Source organism: Mycotypha africana (assembly GCF_025528875.1).
Source record: "Mycotypha africana strain NRRL 2978 chromosome Unknown BDF20scaffold_8, whole genome shotgun sequence".
NCBI lineage: Eukaryota > Fungi > Mucoromycota > Mucoromycetes > Mucorales > Mycotyphaceae > Mycotypha > Mycotypha africana.
This window is the reverse complement of record NW_026515732.1, coordinates 290,512-304,587: the sequence shown is the minus strand read 5'-3', so window position 1 is coordinate 304,587 and position 14,076 is coordinate 290,512. Positions and strand designations below refer to the sequence as shown.

The 14,076-nt window shown below is 38.0% G+C and overlaps 4 protein-coding genes across 4 annotated transcripts; 3 read left to right on the top strand and 1 right to left on the bottom strand.

Annotated features, from left to right (window-relative positions):
• Positions 1 to 598: 598 nt before the first annotated feature.
• BDF20DRAFT_989283 (uncharacterized protein) lies at positions 599 to 1,384 on the top strand (the record flags this gene model as incomplete). Its single annotated transcript, XM_053085293.1, has 1 exon — positions 599 to 1,384. One exon carries the CDS (start codon positions 599 to 601, stop codon positions 1,382 to 1,384), a length of 786 nt encoding a protein of 261 aa, XP_052933942.1.
• Positions 1,385 to 1,619: 235 nt separating this feature from the next.
• Positions 1,620 to 4,383, top strand: BDF20DRAFT_640257 (uncharacterized protein). The gene is made up of 2 exons (XM_053075929.1): positions 1,620 to 3,836; positions 3,908 to 4,383. Exons 1-2 carry the CDS (start codon positions 1,854 to 1,856, stop codon positions 4,121 to 4,123), a joined length of 2,199 nt encoding a protein of 732 aa, XP_052933941.1. The 5' UTR covers positions 1,620 to 1,853; the 3' UTR covers positions 4,124 to 4,383.
• BDF20DRAFT_914748 (uncharacterized protein) lies at positions 4,295 to 6,092 on the bottom strand (the record flags this gene model as incomplete). The annotated part of the gene is made up of 5 exons (XM_053084229.1): positions 4,295 to 4,731; positions 4,885 to 5,133; positions 5,193 to 5,622; positions 5,692 to 5,906; positions 5,993 to 6,092. The coding sequence occupies 5 exons, from the start codon at positions 6,090 to 6,092 to the stop codon at positions 4,295 to 4,297; spliced, it is 1,431 nt and encodes a 476-aa protein (XP_052933940.1).
• A 1,902-nt stretch (positions 6,093 to 7,994) lies between these two features.
• On the top strand, positions 7,995 to 12,660 carry BDF20DRAFT_960418 (CNH domain-containing protein). The gene is made up of 8 exons (XM_053084936.1): positions 7,995 to 8,383; positions 8,466 to 9,077; positions 9,177 to 11,100; positions 11,198 to 11,353; positions 11,443 to 11,738; positions 11,841 to 12,127; positions 12,204 to 12,312; positions 12,387 to 12,660. The coding sequence occupies exons 1-8, from the start codon at positions 8,051 to 8,053 to the stop codon at positions 12,570 to 12,572; spliced, it is 3,903 nt and encodes a 1,300-aa protein (XP_052933939.1). The 5' UTR covers positions 7,995 to 8,050; the 3' UTR covers positions 12,573 to 12,660.
• Positions 12,661 to 14,076: the final 1,416 nt, after the last annotated feature.

The following is a 14,076-nucleotide window of genomic DNA, read 5'->3' as shown; positions in this document are numbered from 1 at the left end:
CAACTGTTTCCTGATGTGTGTTTTGCTAATACAATGCATTTTTGAATAGTAATGGCGATGAATGTAAGATTGTGAATGTGCTGTTTCCATATTTTTATACCTCAAAAAACTACACATTACTAGTTCCTTTTATGGTTCTTTATTGGTACATTCTCTTTATAGTAAAATAGCTGTGGTATAATGATGCTGCATGACTTGTAATTTCTATCACTTTTGACATAGCATTTACAATTTAGAATCACGCATTTTTTATTTACTATTCAACAAACAACACTAGTAAGCATAAAAAGACATTGTTTTCTAAAGACGCATTTGTTGAGAAGTTGGCTTTGGATTTGCACAGTATTATACACATTGACATGAGCTTGTTTTTCTGTATGTTCTCAAACAAACGACTCTGCTGCAATTAAAGACGGTCAGGAGGAGCTCTACGGTATTACTTTCCAAAAGTACAAATTTTGTATTCTTTGGGTCACGATTGGCTTCAAAGAGAGCTGAAGTGACAAAGACTCCGGGCCAATAAAGAACCTTTTATCGGCAGATCCAGGTTTCAGCATTCTTCTTTTCCTTACTCTATTCTTTACGGTACTCCAGTACTATGTCCTATTTTATAATTGATAACGAAACACTAGAAACAAAAAGGATATTTCAGTCTAAATATAATCGGCCTGTTAACTTTGTTATTGGGAGTAATAAGCCTCATCCCGTCAGCGTCAATGATTTAAACAATGAATCTGCAAGGTCGTCTGGCGATGAAGTAGCTTCATTTTACCGCAGCATCATTTCAAAACCGTCAACTGCAGGTAGCAGCTCTAAAGCAGCATATAACAATGCTTCCAATTCATCACCTAGTACAACAATAAATAGAGAATTTGAACAACAGGAGCGGACATTAAGTAATAATGAAAGTAGTTTATCAGAAAAGGCAGCGGTACCATCAAAGACAGATTTGTGGTTTTGTGAGTTTTGCGATACGACACTCCCTTCTTCCGACTACAAACGACATATACAAGGAACTGCCCATATGGTCAGCAGCAGTAAACAGTATCCTTCTGCTCCTGATATGCTAACGATTGATGCAGAAAATGTCGGCTTCAAAATGCTTCGATCTCAGGGCTGGAAATACGAAGAAGGTTTAGGAGCACAAGGACAAGGTAGACGACATCCCATTGCTACTGTTTTAAAGCATGATCGACTAGCCGTCGGACACAAAGAGACAGGCAAAAAACTGATTACGCACAAACACAGTGAAATTGAGCGAAAGGCTATATTACGGCAATGTGTGCGTAAGGAACGGCAAAAGAAACCAGGCAAAATGATTGCAAGAACTGCAAAAGTGGAATCAAAACAAAGGGTTGCCCTTTTACATTACTTAAAAGAGTGAGCAAAACATCCCTCCATTATACCCAGGTTAATCCCATATATCGCCTATACCCTGTTATACAGACGTCAAGAAGAATATACTGTCTCCTAGCGATGTGGTTATGATGTACAGATAAAATAACAATAAACAGTTTAAGGCATCGTTTTTGTCTACTCAAACATTATTTGTGTCAATTCCGCGATCCAGAAATGCTAGAAAAGTCAAGATACATGCAAATAATAACCGTAAACTCTGTTTTAAGAAATGGATTTAGGTTGAAACAAAAGGGGAGCGTTTTATCGACCTGTTGTTGTTGATACATGTTACAAATTATTTGCTGATCAGCATTTTCTGCATTCTGTTAAAATATTAAATCGTCCGAATTCCTGTTCGCTCTTGGTTTTCCTTCTTAAGGTTTTTCTTTTCTAACGCATAATAGTCGAGAACTATCATAAAAGAAGCAATCACTAATTATATATCATATTTAATAATGTCCAAAAGATACAAATACGATTCAACAATAGCTACGTCCAATGATGCAGCGGCAGCCTTACTATCTTTGTCCCCTGTTTCGCTTCCACCCACTGCAACATCGATCACTTTTTCTTCAACAGATTGGACCACTTATCACTCAACAGATAATGACACCATTGGCCAAAGCAATAATTACCAGAATACAGTTCTGGATGATGCTGTTTTCATTGCCAACAATTCTACTGATATATCTTTTTTCACTTTTCATGGCTATTATTACGATGTAGAACAGCAACAATCTCCACTACATCCGTTTGAGCAGCGAAAACAGCAGACAATGCAACTTTCAGCAGGTATATATGATGATATTGATAATAATGGGATGCTTTTTGATGAAAGCAATACTGTTACATCGTCGCTTCCAGAAGGCTGGACAATACGAAAGAGAAAACGATCCATCTTTGAAGTAGAAACAAACATACACACTCTCAGCGAACTATATAGTAGTCTTATTAAACTTCGTGAACAGGTATCAGCGGCTAGTGACATTGAAACAGAAGAAGAAAAGCAAAAGTGCAACAGCTTGAAACTGGGGTTGACAAGGAGATCCTCCTCTATACTAACCGACAGTTTAACTGTAAGAACCAACTCACTTTGCCTTAGTAACAGTGGTAATGATGCAATAACATCTGCGGAAGTTGATTCATCGTCCTCCCCTTCAGCAACTTCTATTTTGACAAAAGACTGGACAGTATCACTAGGCGATGGTTATGAACGGCTGCTGTCGACTTACCCTTCCTTTATCTTTGAACAGCTAATGCAAGTTTATCTCGAATGCCTTTGTTTTAAGCGTATGGGAAGTCAAAATTTGTTATATCAGCACCGTCAAGGCAAGTTGGACCCGGCTTATGTGAGTGCAATTTACGCTTATGCTGGCTTACACACTCTCATTTGTCATTCGGATCGTTACGGTGTGTACTCTTTCATGAATGAGCTGGTTCGAGATGCGTATTATGTAGCACATGAGCTTGTTGAATTTGATTCAGTAAACGATATAATGACAGTAGAGACACTGGTCATTATGTATCAATATTTAATAATAGCGCAGCAACATCAGCAATGGCAACAAGGGAAGAGCACAACTACAACAGGAACATCATATGAATCAAAGGCACACCATCTTTTCAGCCTGGCAAAGCAACAAATGGAACTCATTTTGCAGCCGTCAGCATCACTCTCATCATCTTCAGATAAGATACCATTAGAGCAGGAACAGGAGCAGAATGCATACAGATTACTTTTATGGATGGCGGAAATAGATTGGTCGTTTACAATATTTAATACTAGACTAAATTCTACTGCTGCTACCACAAATAATGCGCCCATAATCAATAGCCAATTGGTCAACGCGTCATTAAACAGCGTCAAAGTAACTATGCATCCAGAGATCAGCAATGGCAAGCAAGAGGGAAAAGAGGCCGAAGCGGAGAGACTTTATATTAAAGCGATGAAGTTCAAGCTGAAAGGCTTACAAATTCTCTTGCATAGGCACAAAAAACCTATCAAAAGCCTATGTCACGATCTGAACAGATGGCGGTCAAAATATTTGGAATCTTTTCTTTATAAAAGACATCAAAATACTGATACTATCGATGACAATGCTCAGCAGCGCTCGGAAGAAGTATATACGATTGAAGACAAACTCGCCTTGAGATTGCATATTCTTTATTTTGCTGGAATGTTGGAGCTGCACCAACAATCTATGTTTGAAGGCTTCGAGTCAGATACAGAAATATGGCAATCCAAAAGTAAATGGACAGACTATTTCACTGCCGCATTTGCAGACCCCAAGATAGTGGTAGAGGAACAGAAAAGACCGCTGAACGAACAGCAGAGCAAAGTAGAAAAGGGATTGTACCGCAGTATGAATGCTGCTTATGGATTTATACAAGTAGTTCAATTATTGTTGGAGGAAAAAGACTTATGTCTATTACCGCAGGTCAGTATGGTACAAACTCCTTTCGCTACCAACTGAGAGCTGCCTCTTTGACATTCTCTTCAAAAATTTAGATCATTGATACACTCTCAACGGCTTGTACTGTTCTCTACTTTGGCAACAAAATAGTTGTGTGTAGCCCAGAAATGGTGCAAAAATCGGAACGAGCACTGACTTTTGTTATGAACGCCTTTCTCATAACGACAACAGCTTACGAATTGATGGTGGAATGCCCGCGTATTTACAGATTTGTCAAAAAATGGACTCCGCTTATTCTCGGTACGAAGTAACGTCTTTGAAGGGATAGGGATTTCTTTGATTGGAAAAACTGGGGTTTAGTGGGGAAAAGGTTACGGAATTAGATAAAAATACATGTTCTGTCAATGTACGTACGTCTATACTATTACATTATTATTTACATTGTTTGTAACGAGAGGAAGCGACATGCTTGATAAGTGACTTTACATATCGCTCATTCTATAAAATGCGCCTTCTTTGTTCTTAGCCGCTGTATATTTGATTTTTCTATAAGCAAAAGTGCCAATGACAGCCAATGCTGCTACACCTACAATCACACCAATAGCAATGCCTACTTTTGCTCCTACACTCAAGTTATGGTTTAGAGAGTGATTATTAGAATGCTTAGGCGATGCAGAGATGGTTGTGTTAGGTTTAAAAGGGTTTATATGACAGCTATTTAAATTAAGACGCTCCGCTACCGCTGTGGTGTTCATGCTGCAGGTAGGGTAATTTGTGTTTTTGATAAATTTGGAATCCTCCATTTGAGCAAAAGCACGTAACCAAGTCATGTTATAGGTGGGCTCGTAAGTGTTGTAAACCATGTGAATGACATCTGCAATCGCTAAATCAGCGCGAGCGGCATGTCGAATAGGCCAGTCTATTTCAGTAGAAACATCAGGTATTTGTGAGTTACACGCCATTCCCAGAATCCTCACTCTTCGTGCTGCATGCCTTTGAAGACTTTTTTTTCTTTTCTTTTTTTGAACCAAAAAAAAAAAAAAAAAAAAAAAAAAAAAAAAAAAACAAATACCTGAGAAACCTGAAGTGCTAATGAATCGATCTGTGCGGAAAAGGTTCAACCCAACCAAAAATGGGTATGCGTTCGTATTAGGATTTAACCCTGCTGTTGTTAGCCATTCTGCATATGTTAAATCAGACTTATTGAAGTTGGCCGCAGGTGTATCGTCAATGATATATTCTACATGCTGCAGTGCACTATGGAATAATGTCAAATCTGTATACACAGAGGTCTGATTTTTCTCACTGACCAGTTGCATGCCTAGTCAAACATTGTGTTAAAACATGAATCTGAAGTAAATTTTAGAGTTATATCATTACCCGCATCAGCGATAAGTTGTTGCACATATGGTTCGTAATGCGTCGTCCATGCTTTATTCACACTATCAAACGTAGTCCATGCAATGTTTTTTTTACCCGACTCGGCCAAATTTGATTTATGACAGCTATATTTTTCCATAATGCTATTATAAACATCCTGGCCATGTTGCTCAAGATCGAAAAAGTGCGCAATGTATAAAATCCATGCTGATTGTTGTAGTGGTGTTAAGGTATCATTTTTAGCGGAGAAGCTAATATATTGAGGTTTGGTATTAATATCCCCCATTGTGATGGAGGTGGTAGTAAAGATGGCGTCGATAGGGTTTGTTGTTACTGTTGCATTGGGTGAGTCTGAAATACCTGCAAAGCAGGGAGAGGTGATATTGGCACTAAGTTTTGCTGATTTGACTTTATCTATTAAACCTAATAACTGAAGCGGGCGCGGGAAAATCTGAGTCACTTATAATAATTAACAAACCAAGTCCTTATCGTGTAATACCTCGAAAAACGGAAGTGCGTCCAACTCATTATCGATGCCTACGTTATTCAATGGCGTGTTTACAATAGCAGTGTAGCTTGTTGATGCTGCTGATGTAAAGTTGGCTAGTGATTGATTACAGCAAACCAATGCATATTTTTCATTCGTTATTAGGTTTTGAACAACTTTATATGTATCAAAGTATTCTACTGTAAATCCATAACCCTGTTGAATGCCTTTAACAAAAGATAAATAGCAAAAATAACAGTTAAGGATTCTTGTCGAATGATAATCGCACGGGCCCGATCACTTTTATTTTTACCAATAGTCACTTTGTTAGGATATTTATCTTGTTGTTGGGCATATGTCCAGCTTATTGACAGATATATAATTGTGACGAATAATTTTGATATTATTCGCATATCGAGGTTATTGTGATGTATGAGTCCTTTAACAAGGCTTGTCAGTTTATAAAAGAAAAATAGAAGGAAAAAGAGGAAAAAAAAAATTAATAAATAAAAAAATTCCTTAAAAATTGAGTGAGGGTCAGTGAGCTCTATTTGTTGTACGTGTGATACACAGCTCTTCCATAATTATGACCCCTTTATCCAGTTTCTGATTCAGGTGTCATGAGTTTCGACCCGACAAAAATACACACATGTACATAAGTATTAATCTCAGAAAAAATATCGTACAATTTAACGTAGGAGATACGAATCATGATTTGCTTCGTTTCAATTTACCACTCTTGGAACCGTTTGTCCCCGCGTGCCCTTTCCCTTTTTCTGATGCCCTGAAATGACCTTTCCGAACAGATTAGTCTCGAATCTGGCTCATCGTGATAAGCATATTTTTACAAAATGGAGAAACAATCTTGTTCATTCAAACGTTGAAAAAAAGCCAAGCCAATGTTAATAGGTGCAACAATTGAAAATTTTTCTCTCTGCGTCTCTGTTAACCCTGAACATTTGTACGATTTTTGTGATACCTTGTCCCTTGCTTAACTGATGAGATGGCGAAATTTTCATCTGTTGTTAATTGAATTTTGCTCATAAGTAACTAGCTCAGCTGACTATCGGGATATAGCTTTTTCATATGTTAATATGAAAAGAACGCCTCGAGTAAAATGAACAGCTAGGCTACAAGGAACATTCTATTCGTCAGATAGATATTATTCATGCCTTTCGACGCCTTTTGCTTCCCTCATCTTCAGAAAACTAATGAGAAATTGAACAACTGATACTTCAACAATGTCCTGTTGGAACTGTCAAAATAAAGCACTCTTATGAGCGTTTATGCATGCAACAATGCGCAATCGTATCATATGTGATTTTGACATACCGACCTGTTTCTTTATGAAAGAAGAGTAGCATCACGTAGATCTGAGACGGCAAAAGTAGGCTGCCGTGCACTTATAAACCTTGAATCACTCTCAACCTTCATTTGTTAATTTATTACGTTACAAGGATAAACATCTTATGGTTGTGTATTATGGGACGTGTTAGCTATACCAACTTAGCAAATGAGAAAACATTGAAGCACAGAATCATAAATAGGAACTTATCGAAGCTCAGACGACGTTGGGTTCGAAAAATGTAACAGTTACCATTTAACAAAGGTCCATTAAAATGGATCAGGGCTCACTGGTGTTCAGTACCTTTTGAAAAGTGTTCATTTTCTCATCACTTCCCTCTCTCATATTTTCCAGATTGTAGAAGAAGGTAAAGCAAAACGTTTGTTCCGTAAATAGGATTAACCACGCGTCTTCGTTTTGAAAGCGGACCGCAAGCGGGGAATTTACCCTCCAAAAAAAAAAAGTGTTTCCATCCCACATGAAAGAAAAAAAAAAGCAGACATGTCAAATAACTCCGGTATTTCAACTGGAGAACGTTCTCGAGTTCGGAAACTGCTCAGATAACATAGTAGGTACTTTATAATTGACGAATGCGGTATAGTTTCTCAAAATAGTGAAAGTATATAATAATTTTTTTTCTATTAGATATAGAAGTTTTAGGAACTGCTGTTCGAGATAGAGATAGGGGAACTATAATGTCTTTTTGGCTTTATAGAGATGATTCACTGCCTGTAGTAGACCTATATGAATCAGGATGTCAGAAGCACATTCCAATGACTGAGTGCCTCTTCCTTTCCCGACCTGTCAGATCCCAAGGATAGTCTGTCCGTGTTACCCTCAAGTTCATGCAATGTTGAAGATCTCAACCTTAAAACTCTGCACAATTTAAGTGATCGTGGCGCTCTACATACAAGATTGCCATTTTAGGAAAGCCTTTTTTTTTTGTGTGTTTTCGAATCTTTTTTTTTCTTTGACATTTCTTCTTGTACACATAAGCGTCTCTATGTCTGTATATCTTAGTTAATAATGTATAAACCAACCACTGATCAGCAGCATGATGTCTACGATAGCAGAAATACTGAAAATTTTGTTAAGAAGTCGTTGAATGGGCTGATGCAAGATGTAAATTCATACATTTCAGAGCTGAATGAGGAGCAACATCACTCTGATCGACAACAATATTCACCACAACTGGAAAACCATCATAATGATAGCACTTCCTTTGGATACATGGATACTAATACATTTACTCCGTACCCACTACCTATGCCGCATGTAGACCCACAGCGTCAATATCAGCATCAATTGTCACCGGGCTATCACATAAGGTCGTCCTCTTCATCGTCTGTCAATCATGAGGTAAACTCCTGAATAACGTTATCACTTCCTTGAGAAGCCATTTACTGATGTTTAGCGACTCTGTCTATAATTTTAACTTTAGAAACATCATTCTGTTAATTCTAGTACGGATTATTTAACCAGCAGCAATAAATATAGTGATGACATAAACCTACCTATGCCAGAACCATATCATCCTTATTCATCACTCAACTATCATTCTCAATCAAAGCAAAAGCTTACATACCCACCGATGAACACTTCAGCCACTATCATTGAACCATCAATAGCTATGCCCACACCAGATCACTACTACAACAATAAAAATACCGGTTTGCACGATCAGTCACCACTGCAATTACAACAAAATCACTCACAATATCAAACGATTCCACCATTAGATTACGTAGATACATATATAAAGAAGCAGCAGCAAGAAAAGATTAATATATACGATCTTGAGGAGATTTGTGATGAAAGAAGTAACTTCTCAACCATCAATCCCGGTTTTGCTCTTTCACGATTAAAGCATTTTTCATCCAATACCTCCTCTTCTAATTCCATCGCTTCTTCCGTACACGCTCAGTCTAATTCGTACGCTTTTCTTTCCAACTTGAGCAAAGCGTTTGTCAAGCGTATTCAAGGCTTAGAGCATGTAAGAGAATTATTTTGCGCTAATGAATACCCAGAATCTTTCACAGGACAAGAAGCCATTGTAAGTTTGAAAAATCGCCGCGTTTTCACTCTTTTCTACTCCTGCACTTTGTCACTTCGTCACTTCGTCACTGATAACATTGATCATTTTATTCAATAGACAATATTGAACAGTTTATTAGATGGCATACGGGAAAGCTACTGTGTTTCCATCGCTAATGCATTAATGCACGCAAAACCTTCCTTATTCGAACCGATCCATTATTCTCAAAAATCAATCATCCAGGACAGGCTTTTCAACTCGCCGGATGAGTACTATACACTTCATGATGATGTTGATCCCCTGGGGGAAGGAGGAAATATTCCCACCGGCATACTGACGAATTTGTTAGACTGTTATACTGCTGATTGTTTGCCAGGCAAGGGCGGTTGCTATGCCCCTAAATGCCCTAATAAACCGGACGTTTTTGAGCAAGAGTTTAATCAATATGAAAATACAGAGACTAATACGAAGCGGCTTTTATTTTCATCCGGACAGCAACAAGAAGATCAAAGTAGTACTGCAGCAGCAATAGCGCAGCAAACAGCTTGGTCACAACGTGTCTCAAAAGAGCTATTGCAATCACTGACGAAGAAGGAAATTGAAAGGCAAGAAGCCATCAATGAACTGATTTATTCTGAATATGTCTATAAGAGAGATTTGGAGACGCTAGCTGAAGTCATTATCGAACCCATTCTGACAAAGACAATTATACCCACTGCCAAGAGAGATGATTTTGTGAAAGAAGTATTCGCGAATTATAGAGAATTGATCGAAACCAGCAATGCCTTATATCAAGATCTTCTACAGCTCCAACATGAACACAATCATGAATGTATACCAACGGTGGGAGATATTTTATTGAAACATTTTGCATATTTCGAGGAGCCCTTCACAAAATATTGCCCGCGAGTATCGTTGGCTGAATACTTGGTTAAAGCAGAAGAACGGCACAACCCTCATTTCGGAAAGTTCATCGTCCATACTGAGCGAAATAAGCGTATGCGCCGTCTAGCGTTTCGTCATTTTCTGCTCAACCCCGTAACTCGTGTGCAGCGTTACCCTTTACTGTTGGATGCGATTATCAAAAAAACAGAAGATACGCATGCTGATTATCTGTACTTGGCTAAGGCTATCGATATGGTAAAGAAAGTTGCATCCATGTCCGATCAGTTAGCAGAAATCTACAAGCGAAGAGTAGGCATTCTAGAGATCAATGATCTTATTACGTTTAAGCAAGGCGAATTCCAAGATTTACAGCTTACACAACCACAGCGTAAACTTTACTATCAAGGCGATCTTAAGCGCAGAAGCAACGGAATCGAAGTAACAGAAAAATCAGATATACATATTTTTGTTTTTGATCATATAGTATTGATGACGAAACCAAGAAAATCGACAGCATCCTCTCATTCATCTTCGTCGTCTACGACTCTACAGTCATTGCCATCATATCAGCAGCAACTCTACCCTCAGTACGATGAATATCGAGTGTGGAGACGACCCATTCCGTTACAACTGCTACACGTTGGTGTCACTTCAGATTATAGTACAAGCTCCTCAACCTTTTATAGTTCTCCAAATCAGTCATCTTTCTCTGGTGCAGGGGCTGCTACAGGAACATCGACACCGCCAAGGAATTTTAATTTATCAATATCCACAGGTTATGTTGTGAGTGGGTCAGCATTCACTGTACCAAGCAACAGCGGTATATCTTCTTCTTCTTCCACGTCTCATCAGAATGGAGGCACAGCAACTAGCTTTCATCACTCTCATCATGGTTCCTCTTATTTGTCCTCTTCAGGCTTAACGCCTCTGACATTGCATCATTTAGGTCAGCGAGGTGGGGTCTATACATTTTTATGTAGTTTAGACGAGAAGCAGAAATGGTTGCAAGCCTTTGAAGAAGCTAAGCTGTCTTTAAAAAAGCGATTGGGCGACGATGTGTTTGATTTGATCTTGTTGGATGACAGCTCTTTCCGTTATGTAGCAGCAACAAATGGAACATCGAAACATGGAAGGGTGAACTGTACTGTCCCATTTGGTAAGTGTAATATAACTATCCGTTCAGTCTCGCTCTTGATGACGGTCCTCAACCTCGCGCGCGCTTTTCTGACATGGTAATTCATTCTCTTTCCAAGCGTCTTCAAATAATATACAAATGTTGGCAGTAGGTACCGATACAGGGGTGTATCTTAAATCATTCGATAGTCCTGGTATAAAGAGAGTACTTTCCAGTGAAACTGTGACCCAGTTGGCAGTACTCGACAAATGCCACATTCTGTTGGTTCTAGCAGGTTTGTTGCCCCCTAGTAACTGTAAAGTTTAATTATCGTCTTTACACTTTTTTGATATTGCTTTCTTTTTCCCTTATTGCCTTGAATAGATAAAACATTGAAAGCTTATCCGTTAGATTTAATCGATTCGTCACCTTCTAATGGGAAAACCTCCCTCGAAAAGCTGGGTCAAGAAATAGCGCAGCATGTTCATTTCTTTCAAGTGGGACATTGTAATGATAAAGACCTTGTTTTATTTAAGAAGAAGAAAAATACTTCCAGTATTTTCACGGCACTGGAGCCACTCTATGATTTAAGGGATCCTAAAAACCAGAAATATATTGGACAAAAACCAGGCTTCAAGCTTACGAACAGGTCGAATCATTCATGGTTTAAAAAATACAAGGTAAAAAAAGAAAGCATACTGACAGTTTCATTGGTTTCTCTTTTTTTTTTCCTGTTTCTATAAAGCGTCCCTAATTCTGCATTTGCTTTTTGTTTTTTGTAGGAATTTTATGTGGGCGCGGAATCAAGTAATGTTCACTTTTTAAAATCGAAATTACTCATTGTTTGTGAAAGAGGGTTTGAAATCATTGATCCTGAGAACCTAAGCGTGGGTGGCAGAGATATCCCTGACAAAGGGGATCCTCAATTCAACTTTGTACATCGAAATATTGATTCCAACAAACCACTAGCCATGTATCGCGTTCACGATAAGTTCTTGCTATGTTACAACAAATTTGCATTTTATGTGAACAATCGAAATGGCTCCTTGGTGCAACGAGGACCGCAAAAGTAAATAGGAGCAAGTATATTTTTTTTCCTTTTACTATGATGATATAACTGAGCAACTGTTGTATTTTACTATTAGGCCACCTGTCTTGTGTGAGTGGGAAGGAAACCCTGACCATATAGTGTATCAATACCCTTATATTGTAGCATTTGACCCTCAATTTATTGAAATTCGTCATGTAGATACTGTAAGTTTCGCTCCTCCTACTATTTTAGTTTGCGAATTGATTTCTTATTTCTTCTCTGTTTCCTCTACATATAGGGCGATCTCGTGCAAATCATCCCTGGCGACCAAATCAGACTAACCAATTATCAAACGATGAATGATTTAACCATTATTCAAGGCTGTATGACCCACTTATCTAGGCCTGATATTCAGACTTTATTTTGTTTGAATTTGAAATTGCAGCGAAGCAACAATAACCCTCGTAAACACATTGTAGAATAGAATCATTCTTTCATTTAGTATTAAACTGTATATTTAGTGTAATTAAATGTAACTTAGCATAAACTTTATTGGTATTTCTTTGAAGCTGTTTACTTTTCTTCTTTTTTTTTTTCTTTTTTTTGTTTCGAAAGCAGACAAACAGAGTTATTTAAACACTTACAATTATATTTTTGTAACAGATGGTTAGAGCAATATTTATTAATAATAATAAAAAAGAAAATAACTACTCATACAACAGCTCTTCGAAGGACTTTCTTCTCTTTTTCATAGGTTTTGTAACAGCAAGTGATTTACGTAACTGACTATGAGATCTTTACCTGAGACAAGACACGACAGCAGATTGGTGTTATTAACATCCCAGAATATAGGTTACAACAAGAAGAAGGACAATGTCTTAACAAGGTGATAGAGTTTGTTAATTGAAAGAGCGTCAAGAAAAGGATAAAAAACACTGAAAACTAAACTTTAGACGTAGAATAAATCGTATAACTGTAGCTGAAAACCCACTAATAACAGCAAAGCCGCTCATTACAGGCTTGCAACATGCCATCAATTTAGTCAATATTTTTCTTTATCATGCTGTTGAAGGCATTATGTTGACATTGTTGTTGAGGCTCGAAAACCGGCGAAATGGGTGGTGTTGCGGGAAGCTGTGCATAATGCATAAAAGGTCAATTATAAAAAATAAATAAATTGGGCAGCACCAACATCCTTCGGTGGCTTTAGGAAGGTTGTGTGGAGCTTAAAGGAATAGCCGTAGGGTAAAATCAATTATACAGGGAATAAGTGAAGGGGTTCTGATTTGAAAGCTTCAATATAAGAAAAAGAGAGAAGAACTAAAGCGATCACCTCTTTTCTTTCTTATTCGAAACATAGATCACACTCTGTAATTCTTGCTGCTTGCCTCCTTGACAAATATGTTTAAAAAACACATCGGTCATAGACCTTTCTGCAAGCTATGTAGAAGAGAAAATTGTTCGAGAGTGATCCTCTATGTTTGTGAAAGACGTGAATCAGAGTAAGTCAAAAACGGCTGGTTTTTTTTTTCAATGATTATTGCCAACAGCCCATTATTTTGGTGTGTCTTTGTGCACTTCAAGAGCGATCTGCTGGCCTTGTGCGTTATTCAATAGCGAATACTTCAAACACTCCACCTAGCGGTATGAACGAGCTATAGAGCGCGTAGTGAGTATTTGGAATAACAATATCACAGCAGAAGAGTGCCGAAAAGTGATTAAAAGCATGCCAAACCACATCAGAGGCGTTATCAAGGAAAGGCTAATGGAGTGGGAACGCTATCATCGATGGTGAAAAAGTGAGGATTTCACCATCGTACATCAATGGCCGCCCAGTACAGCAATTCATCTCAACAACTTACGCTCACAGATTCCTGGTTTCGTATTCGTTGCCTTACCGATTATCTAAATATGACAACTTCAGTAAGCGCTATAATCTAAATTATAGTATATGAGATAATAATATTTTATATATATTGCACTTGGGA

What these genes read in the sequence shown, in the direction of transcription:
- BDF20DRAFT_640257 (XM_053075929.1), top strand. Translation starts at nt 1,854, where the DNA reads ATGTCCAAAAGATACAAATACGATTCAACAATAGCTACGTCCAATGAT. An exon ending in ACTTATGTCTATTACCGCAG is followed by an intron (nt 3,837 to 3,907) that starts GTCAGTATGGTA and finishes TCAAAAATTTAG; the next exon opens with ATCATTGATACACTCTCAAC.
- BDF20DRAFT_960418 (XM_053084936.1), top strand. Translation starts at nt 8,051, where the DNA reads ATGTATAAACCAACCACTGATCAGCAGCATGATGTCTACGATAGCAGA. An exon ending in TCACAGGACAAGAAGCCATT is followed by an intron (nt 9,078 to 9,176) that starts GTAAGTTTGAAA and finishes TTTATTCAATAG; the next exon opens with ACAATATTGAACAGTTTATT. An exon ending in GAACTGTACTGTCCCATTTG is followed by an intron (nt 11,101 to 11,197) that starts GTAAGTGTAATA and finishes TCTCTTTCCAAG; the next exon opens with CGTCTTCAAATAATATACAA.